The 24,409-nt window shown below is 42.4% G+C and overlaps 1 protein-coding gene across 3 annotated transcripts in view; it reads left to right on the forward strand.

Annotated features, from left to right (window-relative positions):
* The window catches only part of znf385a (zinc finger protein 385A), a 77,149-nt gene extending 57,260 nt beyond the window's left edge, over positions 1–19,889 (forward strand). For all 3 annotated transcript variants that reach the window (XM_074680607.1, XM_074680609.1, XM_074680608.1), the window contains 5 exons: positions 1,521–1,695; positions 11,310–11,711; positions 15,768–15,952; positions 16,095–16,187; positions 16,480–19,889. In XM_074680607.1, coding sequence (XP_074536708.1) covers positions 1,521–1,695; positions 11,310–11,711; positions 15,768–15,952; positions 16,095–16,187; positions 16,480–16,728 — 1,104 coding nt within the window. In that variant the 3' untranslated portion in view covers positions 16,729–19,889. The remainder of the gene's footprint in view (positions 1–1,520; positions 1,696–11,309; positions 11,712–15,767; positions 15,953–16,094; positions 16,188–16,479) is intronic.
* Positions 19,890–24,409: the final 4,520 nt, after the last annotated feature.

Below are 24,409 nucleotides of genomic sequence, written 5' to 3' on the forward strand. Positions count from 1 at the left end.
GTTAAAAACATCACTCATCACTCCCTGCCTCATATGCCAAGCCGGTCTGTCCCCACCCCTGAGCCTGTGGTCAGTCTAATGTCCTAAGTGTCACTCAAATGCCTTTCAGCACCTATAACAGCTGTCAGCCAGCCTTCAAGTCTGTGTCTCTCCCTGGCAACTAACAGCAGCCCAGCCACTTAATAATCATCTTCATCATTGGCCTCTTGGTACAGACAATATCTGGCCTGCACAGCACATGGTAAGGAACATCTGCTCCGTCTGCTCATGGAGGTAGCGGGGTGTAATCTCAATCAAGTGTGCTACTGACATTATGTGTCTGTGTCAGCAAGAAGCCTCTTTGTGTTTTTAATTTAGAGACACTTAAACCATGATCAAGGAAAGATAAAGACCCTGCAAACAGATGGTAAATGGAATCACATGGATAACCCCTGCCCACCTGGGTGTGCGTCTGATCACACCGTGAAGCTAGACGCCTGGCGACAGCTCTGTGTAGCAACCTTCCATCTCATCCAGCATGAAGTCCTGGACTCGTGCATTTCTGCACAGCCATACAAACACACCGGCTGGAGACAGACTCCCCTGATGTCACAGTGGCCTGCTGAGGAATGACTCACCTCTATTTACTCTGTGAACAAACACATTAGCTAGTAGCTGGACCCTCATACAGGGGATTAGCCGTACAGGCTTCTGTAATAGATCTCTGCACTGCTTTTCTTTCTTTGCTGGATTGCAGGATGATGCTCGGTACCTGCATTACCCATTTTTAGCTTTTCACAAGATATAACTCTCTCTGGATGCCTGTATATTTAGATCCATAGGCAGGCAATTAAGTCTGGGATTGTGGAAGAGCTTGACCCTGCTCAGCGAGCAGCTGGAGGTGGCCACATTATTTATGTTCGGCTCCCACGTATGCCATCCTCCCATTGGTAATGTGGGCTGTAACATGACATGCGTGCATGTTGTAGCAGGGAGGTTGGTGTCTCTGTGGGACTTATGGGCCCTGCAGGCCAAAAGTGTGGCATCCTGATGACCCAGAGTTCAACTCCCTCTGGCATGTCTGTCAGCGTGGCTGTACTAATGAAAGCTGGAGCCAAGTACTGTCAGGGCCTATGTCCAGGTTTAGACTGCAGAGAGTGTATGTCAAAGTAATGTCCACTGCAGACTAACAGATGATCCAAAAGAAAATCTACTGCTGGTTTAGATTTACTGCTGGCTGCAAAAAATACAATATGATTTTGACTACAAGAGAAGGACGACAACAGACCGAGGGTGCAGAGCATCTGTCAAAGTAAACTGTACCTTTTTTATGTAATCAATCTACCCCTCGGGTGTAAACCTGCCTGCAGACTGAGTCTCCAGCCCCTGAGTATATTGAATAACATGATATCATAATGACATGAAGTGTGTGCAGGACTAACAGTAATTCTGACCTAGCCTGAAATGTTTTATTCACTACTTGGCATTGGATCTTACTTCTAACTTTAATTTCTGTTTTCTGTTTCTGTTTCTTCTTGTAGAGCCAGGCTGAAGCCCATTACAAGGGAAACCGCCATGCCAGGAGAGTGAAAGGCATTGAGACCTCAAAGAGTCGTCCTCAAGAAGGGGACAAGCCTCAAACTGTGCCCCCTACCTCCTCCCCATCTCCGCCCGGAGCCCCTGGCACCACCCCAGACAGCGAACCAGGCAAAACCGGTGAGGAAAAAAAAACACACACAAAAAAAACAGGAGTAGAGGCCAAAAAAGTATGCTTGTGTGAGTTTTGTTGTGGCAATACGTTTTTTTAATCTTAGCAGGATGTTTGGAGGGTTATCGTTTTGCTGGAAAATTAGATGGAAAGTATGCAAGAATAACAAAGACATCTAATCACAGAGGATTTGCACTGTGTTGTTTTTCTTGGGAGCATCTCAGCTCTCTGTGTGGTCTGACAAGTTTCCAGCAGAGCTTATGACCAACAACAAACTCCCACTAAACCCCATAAGTTACTTTCTTCATGCAGCAAAGTAAAAGTGGTATAATAAATGAATTCATATACATATATATATATTATGTATGCATCCATATGAGACTGAGAAAGTTGCTCTAAAAGTGGGACACAGATGAAGAAGTGAGTTATTTTTTCGGGACACATGAAATTGCAGTGAGAAATTAGATTGAGCCTTCAAAGGAGTGGGCCCAAGTCTGTCTGAATTTAGACTTGGTTAAGTCCTGGCAGATGCTTGATGAAAACAGCCAGTGATCAGTCAAATGAAGAGAGGCAGGTTTATAGGAAAACTTTACTAAAGCAGAAGAGTCTGACCCCATTTTCCAGTAAGGTTGAGAAGTTTAAATTGACATCCTGGCACAAACCAAAACCAAGTACAGAATTTTCAATAAGTATCTGTGGCATCTTCTTGTGACTGATTTCATTACAATCAAAAGTTTCGTCTTAGGTTCTCTGCTGGAAAGCTGACTTGGCTCAACCTTTAATTGAAAAAAACTGCATAGACTTAAATCAAATACATACACGTAATGTGAGAACCTGCTTGCTTTAACTGCACAGAGAGGAGTAGACCTACCAAAATAATACAAAATATCCTGTGAGCCGCTTTCTGAGTGACATGCTGATCAAAGGAGAAACATAATGCTATGTGCCACGCACAATAACCTATCATCCGAGGCAACTCAAGTTCAAACAATTCAGTGTATTACCACTGAGTAAAACAAACTCATTCAAATACAATCATCAATGTGAAAAATCTTTTAATCAAGACAATATTCGCTTTGTTGATATCTATATTAAAGTGTACTTACTTAAAGTTGTCATGAAAACAACACCACACAACTGATGCCAGCAAGCAGCTGCCCATTTGCCGCCAGAGTGTACCCATGACACTCTGCACAAAACAGAAGTTGCTCTTTTAACTTGTGATTCTCACCTACAGAGTCACACAGTCCTTTGTACCAGTATCCTTATTCCGCCCCCCCCTCTAAGGCTAGTAGTAAGCACACTGAATGGTTACAGTGGGATTCTTTGGCTTTAGCTTTTATAACTGACAGTCCTTGGTGAGTGTTAGCTTCTTGTAACGCTAGCTTACTGCCTTTATAATGTCCTGCTAAACAGCATTTTGTTAAATGTAAGAAAATAAACGTAGCAGCTCAAAGGTAGGGTCTGCAGGAATTTTCGTAAATGGTAAGCAAACACAATAGAGTTGTGCGAATCCTGAACGAATCGTTCAATACCCGAGAATCACTTTACTGACTTGAGAATCACGATTCTTCGCCCAAAATTACTCATTTACTGACTCAGTACAAAGCTCACGGTAGCCCAGCCCCTCACTCACATCACAGGAGAATGGCTGGTACCTAGAATGGCTCAACTCACAGTGTACACAGGTCATTAACTCACCCACAGCACATATGGATCACTAACTCTCTCACAGTATGACTCAAAGCACATATGAGTCACTCGTCAGCTCGAACATACGTAGCATGGCTCGACTCTTAGCACATACGGATCACACTAACTCACTCTGTTTGAACTTTGTAATTTTTCTCAGTTATATTTATCTAATTTAATGTTATTTTATTTTTGAGTCAGAAAAATAAAAGTTTCTTTAATATTTGTTGATCTTTCATTCTTTTTTTTCTCACATTGGAGTGTATTAGTTGTCCTTTTCAGTCATTTCGCTGGTATGAATCGCTCTGAAATATAGATTTCTATGCACTTTCTGGGTAACTGACTCGAGTGACTCAAATGACTCAAAAACCCGATTCACTTTGTTGAGTGACTCATTTGAACTCGATTCAGTAAAAAGAATCGAGTTTCCCATCACTAAAACACAACATTCAAACCGAGCTCCTCCTCCTTGGCTCACTGCCAGCGAGCATCCACACTACGTGAACATATTCACAAGCCCAGCAACAACCTGTAGCATCACGTTTATACGTAGGAAACTCAAGAGCCGTGCACGCTATTATGTTTTCTCCACTACAAGCACATCCAGGGCGCGGCCACTCTGGACATTCCAACTATGCCGTACTCAAGCACGACTGCCCGCAGTGCTGCCCCCCGCTGAAGAATACGGCCAGCGGTCACACTACTCCAATACGAACCAGACTTTAGCAGGTATCACACACATGCATAGCCTGCCCACTCATCGTGGGGCGTCTGTATACACGAGGCGATCTCATCAGTCACCACATTGAAACACAGAGAAAAAAATAACAATAATTTATCAAATTAATAAATGAATTCAATAACCTGCAATATGCCCTTTCAAGGTAGGGTCTGCAGGAGTTTTCGTTACATGTTAACACGAATTCAAACTGGTCTACGGGGTTATGTGAACACATTCACTAGCCTAGCAACCACCTGCAGCACCACGTTTCTCCGTTGGAGGAGACTCGAGAGCTTTGCACCTGAGTTCGCATGGTTAGCACAAGCTAATCACGGGTATTTGACACATACCTGCTCAGCAGAAAGCCAACTCGCGTCGCTCTTCATCCCGTGCTGCTCTCCAGGTGTCTGGAAGTGACTTAAAGCTTCAACCTCGTCTGGGAAAAGGCTTTATCCGTGTGGCGTTTCGTTTCACTTTTAATATTGTTTTTTCTTCCTCGTGCTATGGCCAATATCGTGGCTACTCAGGAAAGCTCCCGTTTGCCGTTAGCAACAGGCAAAGTCACTTGCGCACTGGACGCTCTGTGATTGGCTGATGTAATCACGCTAACTCTCCGCCCAGAAACGTCCCAAAGCAACCAAAACATCAACATACGGGCAGCCGGGAGGGTGGCGAAGACACAAGTACTGGCACACAGTTAAAGAGACCTAGAATTAACGATTGAGCTGGATTATTCCTCTGAAAGTTGACATTTGGTAATTATTTTTATTAGGAAAATCTGCAGGCCCCACCTTTAACTATATTGGTCTCAAAATTAAGTGAATTTGTAAATGCATTCTTATAATGTTATTCACAACTCGCTACAAAATGCTGCATTTTACAAACAGTGCATATAACGCATTCTCCAAGTAGCACAGGAACAATACAGAGCCATGTCAGATTATTAATGCTAAATCTAGCAATTTGCTACAAGTGCACACATGTTTTCTGATGTTGAGTAGTGCTCTAAACATAAAAAAATGTCTTTGAGCATATTGATACTTAATCTTAATATATCTGCTTTTAAACCTACTGTCTGGACAGTCTCCATATGGTCTTTGGAATACTTCACTTCCGGCCAGATCTTGAGCACAGGAACACAAGAATGCTGCTATTGATAGCTGCTGCTGAATTTTCCTGAAAAACTGGAGAACCAATGTTTGAGCAGTAACTTATGAAAAATAATCCTGGCTAGAGCTTCTAAATGACTAAGACACCATATTACCAGTAAGCGTCCTCTTTACTAGAATAAACAGTCTGTGACAATTTGTATCCACATTGCTCGATTAAGCAGTGAGTGATTGTCCTCAAAAACAGCATCCACTTTCAAAAGTTTGTAATTGACAACAAACTTAGCGTGATCCACTATCAGTTTATTGACAGAAAGTTTAAAATCTAAAAGTGATTCAGTGCATGACAACTTTTTTTAAAGATGGTGTTGCTTTGGCTTCTCCTTTTTCAAGGAGGGCTTAAGACCTGCTTAGTGCTTTGATTCAGATAGAAATTAAACATGATGCCACTAAGGAACAACCTGATTGACCAGAGTCTAAGCCAAGAAAAGTGATTAACTTTTTGCCAAATCAATTTATTAGCTGGATGCAAGGCATTGTTGAGGCATTGCACCTTCTTTCTTTAGCAGTGTCTTCATTGCTCTGTTGGTTTTGTCTCCTCTATGTCTTGCTCATCTTCCTATTTCAGTCTTTAATTCACCGACTGTGCCTCTGCTCTTGTCCTCACCCCACCCAACATTTTCCATTCCCTCAGTGTCACCACTCTGCCCTTGGACGACACACCAGGCAATGAATAGATCAGCCATGTTTTGTTGACATTTACAAAAATTTCTGTAGCTGACTGTTTACCAGGCATTTCAGCTCTTACTGGCAGGGGGCACTGAGTAAACATGATGAATAAAAAGAGGAGCTCTTATAAAGGCCAAAAGGCAGCTAAGGTCCAGAGTCCTTAAAAGTCTCTGTGTCTCGTGCTCCTCTGTGCAATCCACAGTCACCCAGGCTGTTCACTTTAGCTCATCTCAAAGTAGTAAGAGGGCCAGTCTTTTTCGCTCTGTCTTTCACTGGGGACCTTAGATCAGCTCCAGGCCTGCAGCCATCAGTGATTCTTCATTCAAAAGCATGAGCAGCCTGCCATGATCCAGATCTGAAAGTAGCAACATGTGAAAGAATGCCTTTTTCCATCCAAGCCTCTGTCTCGTGACCCTGGAACCTTGTCTCTTCCCGGCCTGCTTGCAATGCTTGCTTGCTTATGAGTGTGTGTTATCTGTGTGCTCTGGCCCCCAGTGTGATCTTGTCCCTCTGCTCCATACTGAATGGGGGACAGATTCCTGGGAGAAGGCAGCTGTGCATGGCCTTAACTGGGAAAGCAGCATCTGGAAATTGGCTGCTGTGGTTTTGGCCTGTAGAGAGTGACCTGGGTCACTCTGGAGCAAAGAACATAAGATATACACATAATTTATGCACACATGTATACACACATAGATAAACAAACCGGTCTGGCCCGAGCAAACACACACAGGGAGGGGCAAGGAGAAGATTTCCCACAGTGCACTTCCTTTACAACATAGAGCAGCATTTGTTATAGACTGCTTTTTGTTCCTGTGAATGGTCTGCTTGTTGATCTGGGTTTTTGTGTAGTAAACATAATCTGGAGATTTTCTGACACCATACAATAAAAACTTAGTCCAGCATTGTCTCTAGCTTCTCTTAAATTCTGCACCATGTCACATTAAAATACCAAATGCAGTGATGGCCACAAGCAGGACACAGAGAGACCTTGCTAAGGGCTCAGACAGCACTGGGTCAGTGCTGGCCTTCTCTTTGAATGCTGTTGGTTTCTTAACCTTTCGGCTATCAGAGCAGGTCACATGTTTTTATAGTCCTCAAAGGGTTTGCGGTCAGAGTTGCCCTCAAAGAGGAGGCCCTTGGCTTAGAGGGATTTGGCCCAGTGAGCTGAGGGTTTGGCAGGGCCTTTGGGTGATGGAGAGGCAGCTGTTTACTTGGAGAGAAACTCTTCTGCCCCCCTCCCCCCTTTCCCCCACCCTCTCCCTCCGCTTTGTCCCTTTGCTGTCTGACACTCCCACTCTAATGAAGGGCCCGGTTAAAACCACCATGATATTATAGCACTCTTTTATACACACACACACACACACACACACACACACACACACACACACACACACACACACACACATACACACACACACACAGCCAAGGTCAATTAAACAGATGACTTTCATGTGAGTGCTAGAGTTGCACGGCTGTGAGGTGACTGTGGTATTTAGTTTCACAAAGCTGGGATGGATTTCATGCTCTGTCTGTAGTAGCAGTTGATCTGGGTGGTTATTTTGGGGGAATTCACTTATTTTGATTTCTCTTGAGGAGTAAGCCTTTTTGCTGAAATATCCCTGAAACAATCAGCACAAGTAGGGCTGTCTTGTAAAACTAATTTGTGTACAGCTTTCATATTGCTTTTTGTGCTCGGATGGGGCCGGACTGGGAAAAATGCACCAAACTGCATTATGAATGAGGCTCTGCTGCCAAAGCCAGCATTGGGTTTCTGAGCTTGTTAATCATTAAAAATGGCAAGATATGGGGGGTGGGTGCACCCTGGTAAATAGAGACATCATACTGAAGTAACCCTTACCTGTGATCCCACACACCAGCCCTTACATAAAACATATCCATTTACAAACCCAGTCAGTAGGTCAGAGTTGTGTCAACCAAGCAAGCCTGTCACATGTTTCCCTTGGTTTGAGCTGTGCAATTTCATCTAGAGAAACTAACAAACAGTGTTAGAGCATTACAGCAGTAGGTTTTTTTGTTTTTAGGACCACACATTGTTCTTACACAGGTGTTCTTATTCAGTGAATTTGGGACTCTTGGGTGAGTTTTTCTTGTAAAATAGGAAACAAGTTTCATGCTAAGACATAGCACTATGTAGTATTACTGAATGCTTTAGTTTCCAAAAAGATATTAAAAACTTGAGAAAATTTCACACTTTATGGACCTTTGGGAATAAAAAAAAAGTATTTTCACATATTTTTTGCAACTTTTCAATTTACTTTTATCTACAGAGGTATGAGTGTGTCTTACAGACAGTTACACTGACAGCACCACCACACTTTGCAGGTCATAAAAAACCAAGCGGCAACCCTGGTTCCAAAACTATTAGGCCTATGCAGAGGAGATAAAGACCTAAGTGCTTTGAGGACTAGCTTGAGGCTGGAAAACCTGGAAACAATGTAAACAACAAGCAAAAAGCAGATTTTTGGAGCTTCTGAGTTAGCTGTAGAGTTTGAAGTAATGTTTTTTAAAGACCTGCACTCTCTTGGTTCCTTGGGTGCCTTGTACGAAATTTTTAAGACGATCAAAGACGCTCTAGTAAAAAGTTTATAAGAAAACATTTTGTAAGGAAGTTCTCAGAGTAATATATATATTTTTTTTAATTTTTTCAGGAGTTTTGGGCAAGGTGTCTACTCCATGAGCATGCGCTGTCAGGTCCCACCCAAAAACGCAGACCAGACTTGTCCCCCCCAAAATTCTTATTCTCTATCTGCACACTGTACAAGTGGTGGATTCTTTTAAGGCTTGTTGCATTCAAAGTTATAAATTTATGAGATTTACCAATGTGACGGCTCGGTTGACTGGACTGACCTGCAGGCACTCTGTGACAGTCTGTAAAGGTGTCAAGGGCTGAGCTCTGTGCCTCATCCAAACTCAAACAAAGCTAAGTTGAGTTTAGCATCTCAAAACTCTGTATAGTGACATCACTTCAACCATATGTTACACCGTCTAAGGTAAAAACCAACCCATTCTGTGTTTATGTGGACAACAGTTACTGGCTAAGTGGTTTTATCTGCAAACACTGCCAGATGTCATGAAATCCCACTCACTGGCCCTTTAAGAAATCCTGTTGAACTTTGACTTTTGCAGCAAACACTGAAAGTTCTTTGGTTGGAATTTGAAATAGGTTTGTTTCAAATCCCATGGCTTTCAGGACAATTCTCCTCCCAATGGACCACATACTATCCATAACTTTAATTTCCTGAAGTGGATCAAGGCAACGTAGACACACCGGGCTATAGTGAACAGCATCTGGATCGAGTTATCTCACTCTGCTGACCTCTCCCAGCTAATTCTGCCTTTCTGTGTTTGGCTAAGAGGCCAGTGAGAAGGGGTGAATGTCAGTTAGCTGGCTTATCAATGTTTAATTAGACTTACAGCATATCCCCAGTGTCTGCAGGATCAAGTACCTCTGACGGTGGAGTGCTCTCACTCGCCGGGAGAGAAAAAATGAGCAGTTTGTGTCTGCTGGTTCTTTAAGAGAATATCTGATCCAAGCAAAATCTTTCATGCTTTTATTACAAACAGTAAATATATTAAAGCGACTCTTTGCTCCTCAGTCAGATTCAAAACTTTGGCTTTGAAAAGACAAAGAGTAACTAACTGTGGTTGAGGGGGGCTCGAGGGCTTATCCTCAAGCTGAACTTCTTGTAAGAGGGATGAGTGTGTGAGGCATTCACTGCGGTATGAAGTGAAACAGTGACTGGATGTGTTGGCTTGGTATGGCAGACCTCCAGGCCATCATGGATCATGAAATCCCTCATTACTATCTGGCCAACCCTCTCTATTCCTCAGCTCTGGATTCTAACTCGAACCACATGTAATGGATGCACTGGATTCTTAGATCCTTCTCTGCAGCGTGTTTAAGTGGTGTGCACTTGTGTGCGCCTGTGTGTGGGCAACATTTAACCGCATCACAGGAGAAAAACACGCTTGCTTCCCTATCAGTTTTCCTCCCTGTACTTGCAGGTAAAAGCTCTGCATTCACTTCAAGCAGCTGAGTCAGAAATGCGGTACAGTAAGCGCATTATTAGTAACAATTTTCTTCAAATAACACAGATCCTCATGCTCCACTTTAATCCAGGCCTGGTTTATAGACTCCTTAGTGCCATCAAGAGCAGAAATATGCTTTCTTTACTTTATAACAAAACATCTGTTCAACAAACACTCTGAGCAGCCTGCAGCTCTGCAGCTGGAAACTTCCAAAATGGAAAGAGAGGGAATTTTGATCTTGGCCAGCAGAGGAATGGAAAGCACTCACAATGGCATCTTCATAAGAGATGACGCAATGTGGTGACCTCTCTTTAGTTCTGCAGTACCCAAATTATTATTCAGAAACAAGGAGCTGACTCATGAACCATTCCTATATGTATCACAGTCCCATGGAGCGTGACAAAATGACAGAGTATGATGGAGTACGTAAAAGGAAATTGAGCACTTCAAGTCAATGTTTGTTTTCTCCCAGGAAATAGTCCACATTATCCCTGAAATACTATGATCCGAAGGAGCTTTTCTGTGGTCTGCCCTTGGCTCCACATCCTGTCGAGTTTGGAAAGGATCCCTGCTGATTGGGGGAGTTCCTAATACCCCACCCAAAATCAGGGGGTCTCTATTCAGGCAACACCCACCGCTTAGTGAATACCAACTGCATTACGTGTGCAGAGGATGACCAGAAACATGTGCTGGGAAATGTATATACAGACATGCTCTCCAATGACCATCAAGCACAAAAGGAAGCAAAAACTTAATATTTTCTTTGGACTTCATGTGTTGGTCTGTGACAAAGCAAACTGCATTCCACTTCAACCTCATCCAAAAACAACAGGTGTGTGAGAAAGAGTCAAAACATGCGGAGGGAGAGCTTTTTTATTTCCTGTTTCTCCCTTCAGAAATGCTTTCAATAAGATGTGACCACATCAGTGGGAGGCTCAGTTGAAAACATCAGAGAGCTGAGACACATGTGTCACATGTTACCATCATTTCACACACATGGAACATACATTACTCCTCTTCTGGTCTGCTTTATATGAAGCTTGATTAAAAGGAAGGCTTTTTAACCATGGAGGTCTATACAGTACTTCCGACAGAAAGCGCTTTGAGTTGGTTTGTCAGATCTATGCAGCCTAATGTGGCGCAAACATGCAACTAGGAGTGGTTTAAAATGTGGTTTAACTAACAAAAATTTAATGACATGAAGAAGCCAATAAGAAATGCTTTAGAGTTTTTACATTAAACAAAAAATCTGTCATGTGACTTTCTTTAAATTCTGTATATTTATTCTGCTTCTCTTTGTCTCTCTGTTTCCTTTTCATAGATGAAACGCGGCCTCTGTCACAGCTAAACATGCCCCTGCTGGCCCCGGGGCCCCTCCCTCCTCTTGCAACCCCGCCTACTCCCCCCATGGACTCCCCTGTGCCCTCAGTGTGCCCCCTCTTGCCCACCTCCACTCCCCCTCTGATTCCCCCTTCTTCCTCCTCCTCCTCCTCCTCCTCCTCCTCTTCCTCCTCCACCTCCTCCTCCCCTGGCTGCGGCAATGGCAGCGCCATCTCAGAGCAGCCTGGGACCGGACCCCCAGTTTCAGGAGCCGCCGGCCCCCCGGCCTCAAGCAGCCAGTCCAATCCGGAGACAGAGGAAGACAAGGCCAAGAAGCTGCTTTACTGCTCACTGTGCAAGGTGGCTGTCAATTCCCTGTCACAGCTGGAGGCTCATAACAAAGGTGGGTTCACCTTCAGCCTCTGATACTTGAAACTGCTGTAAAGCTCCTGAACTTTGAAGCAATTAGCTGATGAGGGATTAAGTGTGACTGTTAATGAAGTTTGACTTTTCAGAGGAGGAACTTCCTGCTCATTTGGGCTCCTCTCTCTGTTTACTGAAACCAAACAGCTGCTGTTGTTGCTGGTAACCAAGTGTATACACCCTGGTCACCTGATGGATTCTGCAGAGAAAGACCAATATAAGAATTTTTAAATATATCTTCAAGGCCTATTAAAACTCCACTAAACACTGTGGAAATGTTTAAGAAAACTAGGACAGAAGTGGGACTCTGTTTCATAACAGAAAGATATTTAAAGCTCATGTGAGGAACTTTTGGTTCATGACAAAGGAGTGTTACTTTGCCGATTAAATAGTGCTATTTAACCGAAATCTCATCCAGTTTTCTGGCAATCAACCCTATCACTCACTGATAGTATTTGCTGATGAAAAAGGGTAGTTTCAACAACATGCTGTCATTCAGCTGAAACCTACCCCATGCCAGGGGTACGAGGCATTCAAAAACAGCTCCATTAAAATAATGAATCTGTATGCTGATTTCAATTTTCAGTCACAAAAAGGCATAAAGTTAGTTTCGGTCTATCTCAAAACAGCAAAAAGCTCTCCATAAGACCTTTAATTGGCTGAGACAAAAACTGGAAGTGGTCCATTTAGAAGAAGGAATTCAAGAAAAGATTGTTTATTTCCAACCATAAAGAAAAGCATGAGGAATATTAACACTTTGGGGATTGAAATAAGGCTTTCCCTAATTTAGAATATTACATATTGTTTTGCATCGTCTCAGTTGATGACTGGACAATGACCTTACAGAGGACACAGAGAGGATCACTGCTCAGCAGACAGATGATCTGTTTGACTCTGGAAGTCTCAACCCATGAAACCAAGCACTCATCTTCTGGTTTCAAGAGCCCTGTTTGTCTTCTCTCCTGTCCTGCAATCTGCTAACACACACCACTTTCTTCTCCCACAAAAGACACGATTATCCAAAACAAAACTCTCCCGCTCTCCAACATTCATAAATTGTCTTTTTCCTTCGCTGCATAAAAACTGTTTCCTCTAGCCCGAGGGCTTTCTAACAGTTGAGGAAGATGGTTACCACTGCATAAGGGATTTAATCAGGGGGATTAAAGAAAAATAAGATGTTATGTGGGTGAGCTCACCAGACAAAGGCGGCTGTGACATTGTGTCAGGCAGCATTCACACATGAGGACACTTTCTCAGGGCTGCAAACAGCCCGCCGGTTCCCTCTGCCTGCTTTTATCCATCATGTCCTGCCAACAGAACTCCCCTTTTGACCTTGTTTCCCTCTGAGGACGTGTTGTTTCTGCTGACCTCCAGTCTTTATTTTAGGGTGTTATCCTCTCTCCAGCTCATGGAGAAAAACACAACAGAAGATGAGGGACTGACTCCATGTAACTGTATCCCTCCTGCCTTGAGTAATGATAGCCTCAGCCAGCTGAAACAGAAAGCAGGAAACAAATACCTCTTAGATAAAGTACTAAACGATCAAAGAGAAACTACCACCATGATTCCATTAACCAAGCTTTGCCATAATGATCAAAATAATGCATTTGTGTTGCATCTGCTGTTTAAATGTACTTGAACTTGTAAGTAAAAAAGGAACCACACTATCAGAGGCCAAAGTCTGCTGTCAACAAACTCAATGAGGAAAAAGATCTGGAAACAATCATTCTTACTCATTCTCAAAATCAAAACTCTGCATGTTCCAGGGGTTCAAAAATAAATGCACATGTGCAGACACTGTGATGTGAGCAGTGTCCATGTCAATATTTAGTTATTCAACATTTATTTCCTCCAAACAGTTGCATATTTTTGTGTTTTTAGATGTGCCTTGTCTGCTTGTGTGTTACTTGACACTGAGTCAACCTTACAAAGATGAAAAAAACTCCACTGGGCCATTCATTGTCAGACCAAAATAGAACAAAGGGAAAAGAAACACCCCAAGAGCACATTTCTGGCCACGAGCGAAATCCGTCATTCCAGCCCCCTTCTTCCCCGGTGGAGCCCACAGCCTCCATGTTCACCCACCCCAACAGTGTCTGTCTCTGCTGTAACCTTAACTGTGTTCAAAGGGGGTTTAGAGAGCGACTCAAAGTCATAGCCAGTATCAGCAGGATGTTTTACTTTAAGGGATGAAATGCATGTCCGGGAAAGGGGAAACCAGAGTGATGATGGGCAGGTAAGGATTTTAATCCAGAAAATGTGATCTTTTGGATTTTTCCAATAATAATAAAATGTTTTCTAGAACTCTTGTTGGTGTGCTACATTGCAGACCATTATGACAGGAAAGAAATGTACAAAATCATCTCTGGTCTACTTAGCAAAAACTGCCAGCCTAGGAAGGATATGGCTAGAATCAGAAAATTATCACCTTATATACATTAAAAATCTACATGTAAAGCAGGGCTGCAGGTTATGCCATTTACTTTAACATTACAGTTGTTGTCAATCAGACTGATTGCATTAAGAGAGCCCATCATAAAGCCAATTAGGGATAGGTCTTTAGATGTTGTACCATGTACCAAAATCATTTGTCCACAGTTTGGTCACCATGTGCTGTTGACTCAGTAGGTTTCTGTTTGTCTCTGATTAACTTCATACCTGTAAAATTAACTCAAAAATTGCTAGCTGCAGCTACATCTGCTTTACGGTTCACCAGTTCGCCTTTGTTGTGATGATAATTTAGTTTTTGTTTTAAAACTTGGAGATTGTTTTCCTCTGTGCAGATTAATTGCTGCATGTTTTGCAAATTGCAAATGAGTTATCCTGCTCCGAAACAGCGTGAACACATTTTTTACTTTCTCCCCAGAGAGTTGTTCGTCTCTGTATGTAATCACAAATTGCATACCACCTCCTACTGTGTTGGAATGTGTAGGCTGTTTAAAAGCACACAAAGCAACAATTTCTGTTTGTCTTTATGAAACTACTTAATCGAAATGACAGTATCTGCCTGGTAACTTTAATTGGTCAGATATCCTTAAAGAAAATTAGCTAGAGTTAAATGTGCACTGTCTTAAAATTCTTCTTGGAATCACACATTGATAAATAGTGGAATACCTGCTTGTTTTCTGTTAATTGAAAGGAAAAAAAATCCCAGTATTCAATTACTTTTGTGTCCAGTAATTTATTAAAAAGCCTTAATTTTGATCTGGCAGTTCAATAAATAATAGACAGAAACATGATGGTATCAAATGTGACAGTAAATACAGTAAAACAAAATAAAAGGTTATTATATCTTCATGGGTATCCAGCCCCTGCAGCTCGATGTAACAATGCCACTGAATCACTTACATGTGGAATGACACACATTAAAAAGAACAGGTGTCATAATCCTGAGCTAACTGCAAAGATATCCTCATCCTGGATAAATCTGTTTCTCATGATGACCTGGCCCTAAATTTTTAAGTTTGACATTTACTATCAAAATTATTGCTCTTGACAGTGTGGGTTCAGTGGTTCATCTCTGTCACCAGTGTTGGCACTTATTCTGAGATAATTTACTACAGCTCACACTTTATGATCTGACATCCTTGACTCTTCCAAATTAAAAACACTATCAAACAGTTAAATGTGGTGCGGACATTAGAGGGGGCTTTGAGCTCATCCCATAAAGCACAGCTGTGTCTGACTGCAGCCCCCTAGTGGCAGAAACTTGGCACCACAGCTTGGTACAATGGGACATGCTCAGTGTGCTGTGCATATGTGTGGAGTTATTGGTGAGTGAAGCCAGTGGTCCACTCTTTTATTTCATGCCTGATATTCATCATTCTGACTTTTTCTCTATCAATGTGTTGCAGAAACATGTCTCCAGATTTATTTTATCACGTCCAGATGGAAACCATATGACTCATACATGATGAATCAGGATTCATATTCTTAAAAAAAATAAATCCAGCTCCCAAAGTAATTCCTCTTTGGTTACTGACATTGCTGACCTGTGATTTTTTTTTTTTTGTCTTGTGCGTCTGGCTGCCTGCAGGAACCAAACACAAAACTATCCTGGAGGCACGTAGCGGGCTGGGCCCCATCAAGGCGTATCCTCGTCTGGGCCCAAAGCCCAGTGGAGAGCAGGGAGCGGGGCCAGTGGACCCAAACACTCAGGAACGAACCTTCCACTGTGAGATCTGCAATGTGCGGGTCAACTCTGAACTGCAACTCAAACAGGTAAAAAAGAAACATCACATAATACTCATGGTATGATTATAGAAACTTTAACAACACTTCACTTTTCACATGCTTATAGTGGGATTATATTTTAATTTATTTACAATGGGGCCAGCTTATGTGTCTGTGTTCTTTCCTTTAGCACATATCAAGTCGAAGGCACCGTGACGGTATGGCGGGCAAGCCTAACCCCCTCCTCAGCCGGCACAAGAAGCACAGGGGGGCTGATCTGACGGTAGCCTTTCATTCTTCAATTCTGACCCCTTCTTTGAATTAGCAAACCTCAGAGAAACAGATCAGAAGGGCAGTGATAATAGAGGAAATAAACTCTGCAAGGCCTTAAAAACTATGTTGATGTAATCACTTTTAATAAATACCAGTTCTGGTTTCACCACTGCTCTCCTGCAAATCTCTGAGATGAAACATCTGCACTGCAGCATGATGGTCTAAATCTGTTTCCCCACCATGTGTTAACCTTCTGGAGTCAATCATTCTCATCTCTCTATCTCTTCTCTCTTTGTCTGCAGTCTTCTTTGACCTTCTCCAAGGATCTCACCAAAGCTTTGGGTGCAGGGCTCTTGCCGAGCCCCTTGGCTGTTGCAGCAGCGATGGCTGCAGCAGCATCCTCGAACCAGCTGGCTCTCCGTGCGGCAGCCCCCGCGCCCCATCCACACCATCACTTATTGCAAGGCCCGCCTCTCAGCCACGCCATCTTGAGACCCGCCCCTGGGCCTATCCGTACCACCCACGGGCCAATCCTCTTCTCCCCATACTGACACATCACCTTCTGACCTCGGCCAGTCAGGAACAGCCACTCCAAAAAGCACACTGTGAAGATACAAACATGATCAACAAACAGCAAATGATAGGGGACTTGAAAAAAATCCAACCATTTAGAAATCAAACAGAGGGAGAAACAAGGGAAAGGAGCAGAGGACTGGAGTCTCCTTTCTTCCCTTTACCTGAAACTCTCCTTTCATCTCAAAAAGACTTCTGAGCAGATGGAATGAGGAGAGGAGAGGTTTTCATTATGCATTGAACTCCCTTGTACATCTCTCACCTTCCCTGGTCCCTCTCCCTTGCACTCTGAAACCCCCGAAAAGGCTTCCTCAAATAGCTACAGAAGACACACAAGCAGACCTTTCCAGAAACATTAATCCACATGTAGTGTTGCATAGTAATTACAGGCCAGGTTGGGTTCCTCCTGTCATCACAGCTCAACGTGTTCTTCTCATCCTATGCACCTCAAAAAACCAAGACAATAATGTTATGTCAGTAGGGTAGCTGCTTCCATCGGTCTTTGCTGTTAGTGCCACATGTAGCCGTGGCGGCCTCCTCGGTACTGTACATGTCCCCCTTCTGCTCCGGAGGCCAGCAACTCTTCAGTTTGTGACCCTGGGTTGTCACTAGAGACTACATGACTTCGGCTGTCAGGCAGGTGGTTGCCGCATCTGAGCATGTGTGATGGGTTTTACAGTGGGGGAGTTGAAGGGGATGGGGGGGTAGGGGGTTGGACAGCAGAAAAGTGACTGTGGGGTATTGCACTCTCCTGTCATGTCCCTGCGAGTGTGAGGTGAGAGGAGGGCTGGCATGGGTCAGCGGATGGAATCACCCCCGGGCAGCATGCAGACACACACAAGCCCAAACGAATCTGTGTTTTAAAATAGACTTTACCAACAAAAACCCGCTGCAGGGCACATCTGCCAACCTCCATAACAGTCAGAGAGAGGCCTCACTGAAGGGTGAAACATGCACAAGTCACATCTATACTGTACTGCTGCATTTGATCTTAGCTTACATTGTGTCTGATGACAGTAATTGGTTTAACTGTTATCAGAGATACTGAACTTGTTAGAGCACAGTTCAGATCTATACAGTGACACATTGAGTGTCTTAAAAAAAAAAAAAAGGAGTTTCAAGTCCTTGCATCCTGGTCTTTCTTCACTGTGTGGGTGGTGATTCATGAATACGATGTGACCCTGTGCACTGATTTCTTTATCTTGTTACTGCATGCAACCTTGCAAAAACATCCTGCAGGGTCAGGCCTCTTCACCAAGGGGTTGAACTCTTTCATTTGTGCCCTGCCCTACCTCCTCCTCCTCCTCCTCACCTCCTTCATCTCTAAAGGTTCACATGAGTGAAAAGTAAAGGACATGTCGACACTGGCAAACCATAAATGCTCAAAGGGAACAAATTATAAAGAGGAAGATGAAAGCCAAACACATTCTGGGAGAAATTTGATCTTGAGCTGGAGTGACAACCGAACCAGTAGCCCAGCGAGAGCCGCCAAGAGCGGGGGAGCCAAGATGTCCAGCTCGAGGCATCCATCAATACTTCCTGTCTTACAACTGAAAGCCATGAAATGCACCATGATTTGTTTTCTCTTACAAAGACTGGTGAGCACTTTGTTTAGTTTGGTGTTAGACTGTTGTTTTATTTGGGGTTTTTCATTTATATCACATTTAAAAAGAGCAAAAACTGAAAAGACAAGAAAAAAATATTTTTTTAGGTAGGAAAGGTTAATAAGTGCAAAGATGAAGGGAAGGGAAGAAAAAGGTGGGATTATTGATGATAAATCAGACATTTGTTGATTGAAAGCAGCAACGGCACGCCACAAAAGCTAGCTAAGAAGCAACAAACTTTCACCCTCTTCTGAACAAGATGTACACTGTGCCCTTTCATTGAGAAGCAATGAGCTCTAATGTCTTACCTTTGTCTGAATATTGCAATGCAATGAGCAATTTTTATCAGAGTGACTTGTTATCATTGTGACATGTTGTGACATGTTGTTTGGAGTCATGTGTAAACTGGGAGCAGCCAGCTGATAGACTTTTCTGTTCTTCCATGTGGGGTTCAGGCCCTCGAAGAGACTGAGAGACGGACAGAGAGAGTGACAGAGGTGTAGCTGGGCTTAGGGACCGACCCTTCATATTAAAGGGCGTTTTTAACTATGGTTATCTCTGCTTGGGGAACAGGGTACAACGCCAGGTATCGAGGGATTGAGGCTAATATTATGAGTTGGACTCACTGAGTTGCTTTATTTTTTTCTGTGTGAGAAATGTGTTTTAAGTGAAACCATGAGGAATATTATCTATGCCATTACTTAAAGAAGACGCTGGCTTGGAGTCAGCTTCCACCGTTGTGCTCTTTTTTTTTCTTTCTTTCTTTTCTTTGTGTTGCTGAACGAGACCTTCCTTGCAGAGTTCAGTTGACGAGTGAGAAACTATTCCAGGATCTGTGCTCTCCTACCCGTTGGTGTGTGTACCATATGTATTCTAGTGTGTGCTGGGACCTGCTCTCTCCCCACTCCCCACAAGATACAAAGGGCAACCTGGACTTTTAAAGTAGCCTAACACAAAAAGGAGGAAAATAAAACAACCCACATGTTTGGTCTGAGAATGTTGATCAGTCATCCTTGATCCTGTCAGACCTGATCAACGACTAAACCTAATCAGAGTACTGCAGTCTCATCCCTGGTAGGTCAGCCGAGTAGCAGCACCACGGATATGTTCATATTGTCCTAGGTATGTCCACAATGTGGTAATTCTTACTGATTCATCCTCATTATTCACACTTGGGAAATAAATGTTAGATTTTCTAGGCAGGTATTTCATGTTAGCTGTGTTTAGGCTACTAGCCTTAGCCTTATTCTGCCCTCAGCCTCTCCCAGAGCAGAGAGAGTGATGGAGAGGCTATGGTGTAATTTTGTCTTGCCAATAAAGTTATTTTTGAATTTCATTGTCAGAGGGGACAAAGAGTTTGTATGGCGAATTGTAGCAATACCTGACTCATTCTGGCTACTCTTGTTTATTGCAATAAGAAAATTAAACAATAAATGTGTATGTGAGTAAAACATTATAAATGTAATTTAAATGAAAAAGAAACTTTATGGTCAATACTGTTGGTATTGAGAGAAACCATGGTGGGAAAAAAGTAAATGTCAATAAATCATTAAATGAAAAAAAGTCCTGTCTTTTTTCTGAATCCATCAGGTGCACGACTTCCTTTCAACATCACATCTGATAAAATAATGAGAAATAGCACATAATGTATCTCTGACACATGTAGAGTGCAGTCTTTCAGTAAATCATAGTCCTTGAAGGTCTCATTCATTATGTGCACAGAATAAAATGCACCCTAAGGCCCTTTCACTAAATGAGAAACCAGGTTTTTACATGTAAACGCTCAACGCACTTGTACTTAAAGCAGCTTTCTGAGCACCAGAAGCACTTTGACGGTAGTTCTCCAGCCATGCACACACTGATTGCAAAGACTGCTATAGTCAGGGGCCCTCAGAAATCTAATGACATTCATACATCACAGGAGCAATTTGGGGCTCAGTTTCTTGCTCGGCAACACAGAAGACGACTCTACCACTCAGCAGCAGCTGCCACACATGTGAAGAGGAACTAATGGATGTGCTAAAATGTCTTTTTTCTGGTCATGATATTAAATATAGTTTAAAATACATGGCTTAGAGAGGAGGGGAAATTATCATTACATTATCCAATATATAAGGAAACTGTGTGTTTTCTTTACTTTGATGAATTTAAAGGAAGAGCTTTGTTTTCTTCCTGTAAAAACAGTAGGACATAATGCATGTGGCCATTGCACAAAAAATCTTCTGCTTATTTGTGTTTCATTTTTATCTTATGAGACGAAAGCAAGAGAAGAGAAGAGAACACAACTCATATAAGACAAGATTCATTAAAAAGTAGATATTCAAACAATGTGTGTGTGTGTGTGTGTGTGTGTGTGTGTGTGTGTGTGTGTGTGTGTGTGTGTGTGTGTGTGTGTGTGTGTGTGTGTGTGTGTGTGTGTGTGTGTACATATATTATATAAAAAAAATTCTGCACATTTTATTCCACTATTCTGTATATTGGGTAGGATTACAAACCAGTACCATACAGACACCCAATGTCGCACTGACTTTTTTCCAATCCTAGTAAAGAAACTTGGGATGCTTTTCAAATTTGACAGAAGTCAACATAAAGATGACTAATTCTATTAGCTTCCAAATTATAAATATTTTATATTAAACAGAAAGCCAACTGCAGGTGAGTTTTAGCCATAACAGTCAAATGTCTGTTTACAGTGTGACCCTACTAGAAATATTAGCACAAATACTTTTTTTCTTCATTCACATTTCAGCTTCTGTCAGGCATTGCTGAATCTCATCTAGGAGCAGCAGATGCAGTTTCGAGGACCAGCAGCTGACTGGTGCTGTATTGTTCTGTCTCATAAAGAGCAGCATTGTTCTGTTGGAAGAGCCGATGTGTCCATTTCCTGTAAATGACCTCATGCCATTCCTTTAGATTTTTTTTTTTTTACAACATATTCCCCCCCAAAAAATGAGTGAACACTTGCCAGCAGACATCTGCAACTTGTAGCAATATACAACTTAACCACTAGATGGCCTTGCTGCCATGACAAGAGTTTGTCAAAAAAAAACAACCTTTGGTTTCAGGTGTGTCAAATATCAGAGGAATGATGGTGAAGGTCATGACAGCTGATGATTGAGGACCTTTAAAATAATACACATTCTGAATACATATAGAGAACATATAGAGTACTGTATAGAGCCCCTTAAGAGCTCTACACCTCTTCAGCCTTCCTGAAAGGACCAATTCATCTGCAAAAGGCAGATGAAAAGGCCATGAGCAGATTGGAGAATAGGTTCTTTATTGCTGTGCTTGACAAAGAGATTGATAACCAAATGACCCATAAGATTCTGCAAGAAGTCAGAGAAAACGAGGATCAAATATCATAAGTCAGAGATGAACCTCGTGCAGTTTGATGTGTTTTAAAATTTTGTATGGGATGTATTTTGGATGCAACTGAAAACAGAAGAATTTGCATTTTGTCTGAAAAAGCAGGTGGAGACTTCCCTCCAAACACTATATTGAAATTGTTCATGTTAATAAATATTTCCACAAAAGCTTATATCTATGCTTTTCTCTTGAGTAAAAAGGTTGACTGCTTGGTGTCCAAAAGCAGGTTTACTTCATGTAAGTCCATAATGTAGCACCCATCAAAGCACTTTTATCCTGTCACACTTTATTTGGTCAGAAGATGAAAGGAAAAGGTGGAGACCACAGATTGAATTTTCCTCTTTTTTTCAATCAAACACTTTTATGGATCACGATTCCCTGAAAGCAAGAGCTTAATGGCATGCACCTACTTTCACACTAGACAGCTCTGAGAGGCAGAGCCTGCAGTTTTTTTCCTGAGCTCTCCATGCATTGAGATGTGGCAATAACACTGTGAGATAGTCAGACAGGGACCTTCAAATGGAAGCTGAAGAGGGAGCTCGGTTACCTGCACTTTTCTCTAAATGGAAGTCTGCACCTGAGATGAGAGGGCATGTTCTTTTTGCTCGCCCTCCCACCACCCATTTCCACGCTGACTCTCTTTGAAGAGTTTTGCGTCACACATGTTGTGCGCAATGGGTAAATTCAGTATGTGACTGTTTACTTGAAACGATGTGAAAGCTCAAATGTCTTTCTATTCTTTGGGTAAAACTGATCAGCAAAAGCGTTGCACTATGGACACATTAAAGTGTAATCACTGTAATTACAGAACCATCATTGTTTAATTTGTCAGGATTATATGTCAGTATAAAAGATCTTTTATATAAAAGAAATGAGAACGATACCTTTAACTGTCTGTTCCAGTGTCTTTTGTTGTTCTATGTATTTTTATGCAGTTGCCTTTGTCGGGAACAAGCCTACTTTCCTGAGTTACAAAGAAATTCAGACAGCTTCTTGTTTCCTTCATCGTGATAGACATATATCAAAATGACACAAGTTTCCACTGAGATAGATGGTAGTTAGTTTGGGCTTCATAAGACTGAATGTTGGCAGTACTGGAGAATGATAGGGAAATCTAAATTAGTTATGGATCAAAGTGCATTCTGTCTCGGACAAGCCAACGGTTCCATCTCACAGTTTTTGTTAAGTGAAACATGCTAATCAAAAGCACAGTGGTATGGTTCATGTCTGTCACAGCAGCAGTAGCAGTTCATACTACAGTGTGAAAGCTGACTGTGCTGAAAGGGACACAAAAATAGAGCGATAATTTTGGATCTAAATCTCAGATTTTCACTGTAGTAAATAACACTTTAAGTTAATGTCAAAACATCTACCCTAATGTTCTCTTGCTTGGTTGTGAACATGGGTTCCTACCTGTTTAGGCTGATTTATGCTTGACGCGTCTGTGGGGCCCACACTGTTTTGTGCGGACAAGTCACGTCATTTTTAAACCTGCACCCCCTCATGCGGTACCTTTCACGCGGAAAATTTCCACGCCGCACACTTGAAAATTTCTTACCTTCCGGACAGAGATGTGTGGACAAGATGGCAGGAGAACGGGATCTAATGGTTGAAGTGCAGAAAGAGCATCTGTATGACTCTTCACACAGAGATCACCATGATAATTGGGTGGTAAATATTTCATGGCATGAAATTGGGGCCAAATCAGTTAAAAGAACCTGGAAAAGTCTCTGGGGCAGATATGTCATGTTGTAAACAAAGGAAAACTTCTTCCACTCTCAGTAAGTACTCTGGTAGACGCACGTTTGTGATACACCGCCCCCTGCAGTTTGGGAATAGACACCAACAGATGCGCAGAGTGTTAAAAAGCATAAAAGCCTCACGCATTCTTTCGCGCAGACCCCGTTCATCTCATTTAACTCAGCCTCAACACCATGGACTGTATAAAACATGGATGTAGCCACCTAGACACCAGCTGTGAGTTTCCTCTCCAACAGCAACAGGGCGCCCGTCAGTCATGTGACCTGAGCTGTGTCTCTGAATGGAAAATCAAACAGTCCATATAACCTTTGAACTGCTGAGTAAGAAAAAAAATCACTCAAAGTGTAGTGTGCGCCAATGAAATCAGCGTTTAAGACCCAAGCTGTTTTTTGAACCAGGCTGTAAGTATACTTTTTAATGCTGTAAAAGTCCGATTTTATGGCTGGGTGTATATGCTACTTCCGGTCTTTCTGCAGCCAACCTCAAGCAGATTCGTAATGAACAGCAACTTTTAGCACTTCTGCATAGGCTTCATTTTTACGAACCAGTTGTTGTCCCTTGAATCACAAATTCAAACGGGTCACCTCCTTCTTCTGCACCACAAACCCACAGCCTCCAACCATGACTTTACCTGGATACATTCACTAGCCCAGCAATCACCTGCAGCATCGTGTTTCTACGTGGGAGAAACTCAAGAGACATGCACCTGACTTGGCATGTTGGCACAAGCTAAGTGTAGGAGAAAGCTTTGACTGCTTGGCGTTTCATTTCACTTTGGTTGTTTTTCTTGATCTGTGCTTCATCAACCTTGTAGCAGCTCGGGTCATAGACTGTAGCTGTGTCCGAAATCACTCCCAATTCACTATATAGTGCACTATATAGTGAAGACGCCATTTGTAGTGCTGTCCGTAATTTGAGTGAGCAT

The sequence above is a fragment of the Halichoeres trimaculatus genome, unplaced genomic scaffold (genome assembly GCF_033239565.1).
Source record: "Halichoeres trimaculatus isolate MK-OKI-2021-1 unplaced genomic scaffold, fHalTri1.1 fHalTri1_scaffold_11, whole genome shotgun sequence".
NCBI classification, from domain to species: domain Eukaryota; kingdom Metazoa; phylum Chordata; class Actinopteri; order Labriformes; family Labridae; genus Halichoeres; species Halichoeres trimaculatus.